This window comes from Austrofundulus limnaeus, unplaced genomic scaffold (genome assembly GCF_001266775.1).
Source record: "Austrofundulus limnaeus strain Quisiro unplaced genomic scaffold, Austrofundulus_limnaeus-1.0 Scaffold85, whole genome shotgun sequence".
Classification (NCBI taxonomy): domain Eukaryota; kingdom Metazoa; phylum Chordata; class Actinopteri; order Cyprinodontiformes; family Rivulidae; genus Austrofundulus; species Austrofundulus limnaeus.
In genome coordinates this window covers 1891999-1893848 of record NW_013952487.1, presented here as the reverse complement: position 1 = coordinate 1893848, position 1850 = coordinate 1891999, and the positions used below count along the sequence as shown (strand labels likewise).

At 39.6% G+C, this 1850-nt stretch overlaps 1 protein-coding gene across 1 annotated transcript in view; it reads left to right on the top strand.

Annotated features, from left to right (window-relative positions):
• Positions 1–1850, top strand: part of dapp1 (dual adaptor of phosphotyrosine and 3-phosphoinositides) — a gene marked incomplete at its 3' end in the record, with an annotated part of 13546 nt that overhangs the window by 7525 nt on the left and 4171 nt on the right. The window contains 3 exon segments of the mRNA XM_014011883.1: positions 666–713; positions 807–869; positions 1034–1119. Of these exon segments, the coding sequence (XP_013867337.1) occupies positions 666–713; positions 807–869; positions 1034–1119 (197 nt within the window).

The window sequence follows — 1850 nt, the reverse complement described above, 5'->3', positions numbered from 1 at the left end:
ACCATGGAGATATAAAGAGCTTTTTATAAGGTAAAAATAATAAAACAAGGTCTTTGTCTGCAATGATTAGACATGTTTTTTTTATTACTGTCATTAGTGATTATCTCAATTTTGGCTAAAAGAATTGACAAAATCCTACACACTGTGCCTTTAAGAGGTTTCAATTTCATTAGAAGGAAACTGCTTTTGCAGATGTTGTAAAGATATAATCAGCAGAGGATAACTATAGCCCTGTTTCACAACATCCGCTGTGAAATGAACTTTTTTTTTAAAGTTTATATTTTAGGATAAAAGTTCTTGTACTTCTCTGGCTCTGATATAAGTAAATACTATTCGATTTAAAACAAAATAAAATGTGGAGACTGTGTCTAGGGGAGAAACCTACTCTTACTGCTAAAAGATTAAGTGAGAAGGTAAATATCTAAATGTTGATTGTTTTTCATCAGCTTGTTTGTGACATGCATCACGACAGGTTGCTGGAGCACCTGCTGTGGTTTCAACCACATCCCACAGTCCTCACCTGTYGGTCACCCTTCGCTGCTTCGGTTGGGTTTAAAAAAACAAACTGAAAACAAAGCAGTGCTTCTCAGKTGGCTTTCTACATCTATCCTCAGGAATCAGCTCTGTAGTGTTACGTTTCCTCTGACACAAACGTATCTTTGCAGCTCGGCACAAAGGAAGGCTACCTGGTGAAACAGGGAGCGTTTGTGAAGGTAGGAACAATAAAGCTGTAATCTTGATGTCGGAACACAAATCAGCTCTWGTGATTCTAAAAGACGATGTTTGGTATTCGGATCTTTCTGCAGAGCTGGAAGCAGAGGTGGTTCACGCTCAACAGATATGAACTGAAGTACTTCAAAGACAAAATGGTGACGATCCTCTCGATAAATACAGTATCTCTTCGCAGCYTTGGTTCTGCCAGCAGGAGTGTTTGGTCTGCAAACACATTCTGTGTAGGCAGCAACACGTTTAGGTTCAGATGATTTAAGCTCCCGGTGTTTACATATCATCAGTCATTGTGTCCTCGTTGCAGTGTGAGGAGCCCATCCGGACCCTGGATCTGAGACTGTGCTCTGCGGTCCAGTTCGACTACTCTCAGGACCGAGTCAACTGCTTCTGGTACAGTGCGGCATTTGATAGTTTCCCACAYCATCCTCATTAACAGATTAGCATCCATAAGACTTTCTGATACATCTCTAAATTGMTTTAAACCTGATCTCTCTGGTTGTACTCAGTTCATTCAATGCAAAACATTCTCTTCTGAACCCTCTTCTCTTTCCTCTGGTGTACTCCAAGGCTCTATCCTTGGACCCCTCCTATTTATCATCTACATATTTTGTAATCACAATGTACAGCTTCATTGCTATGCAGATGACACCCAGCTCTACTTTCCCGCCATACCAAACGTATCCGTTCCACTTACCTGCCTCTCTGCCTTCAGGAAATCAGGTCTTGGTTCTTGAATAACTTTCTTAAACAGTGACAACACAAAAATCTTACTTGTTGGCGCCAAATCCACCCTTTCCAAGACTAACAATTGCTCCATTTACGTTGACAACTCACTAGTTTCTCCATCTCCCCAATTTAAGAGTCTGGTTGTCATCATTGACAATACCTTAACTTTCCACTCTCATGTTAATAATGTCACTCAGTCATCTTATTTTCACCTGCGTAACATCTCCCACCTGCGTTCATCCCTTACACCCAACAATACAGCCCTTTTATTTTGTTCAGTAAATCGATTTATTGTTTTTATTGTGTTTTTGTTCTATTGTGATTTTATTATTGGTTTTTGTAAGGTGACCTTGGAAGTTTTGAAAGGCACCTATAAATAAAATGCATTATTATTA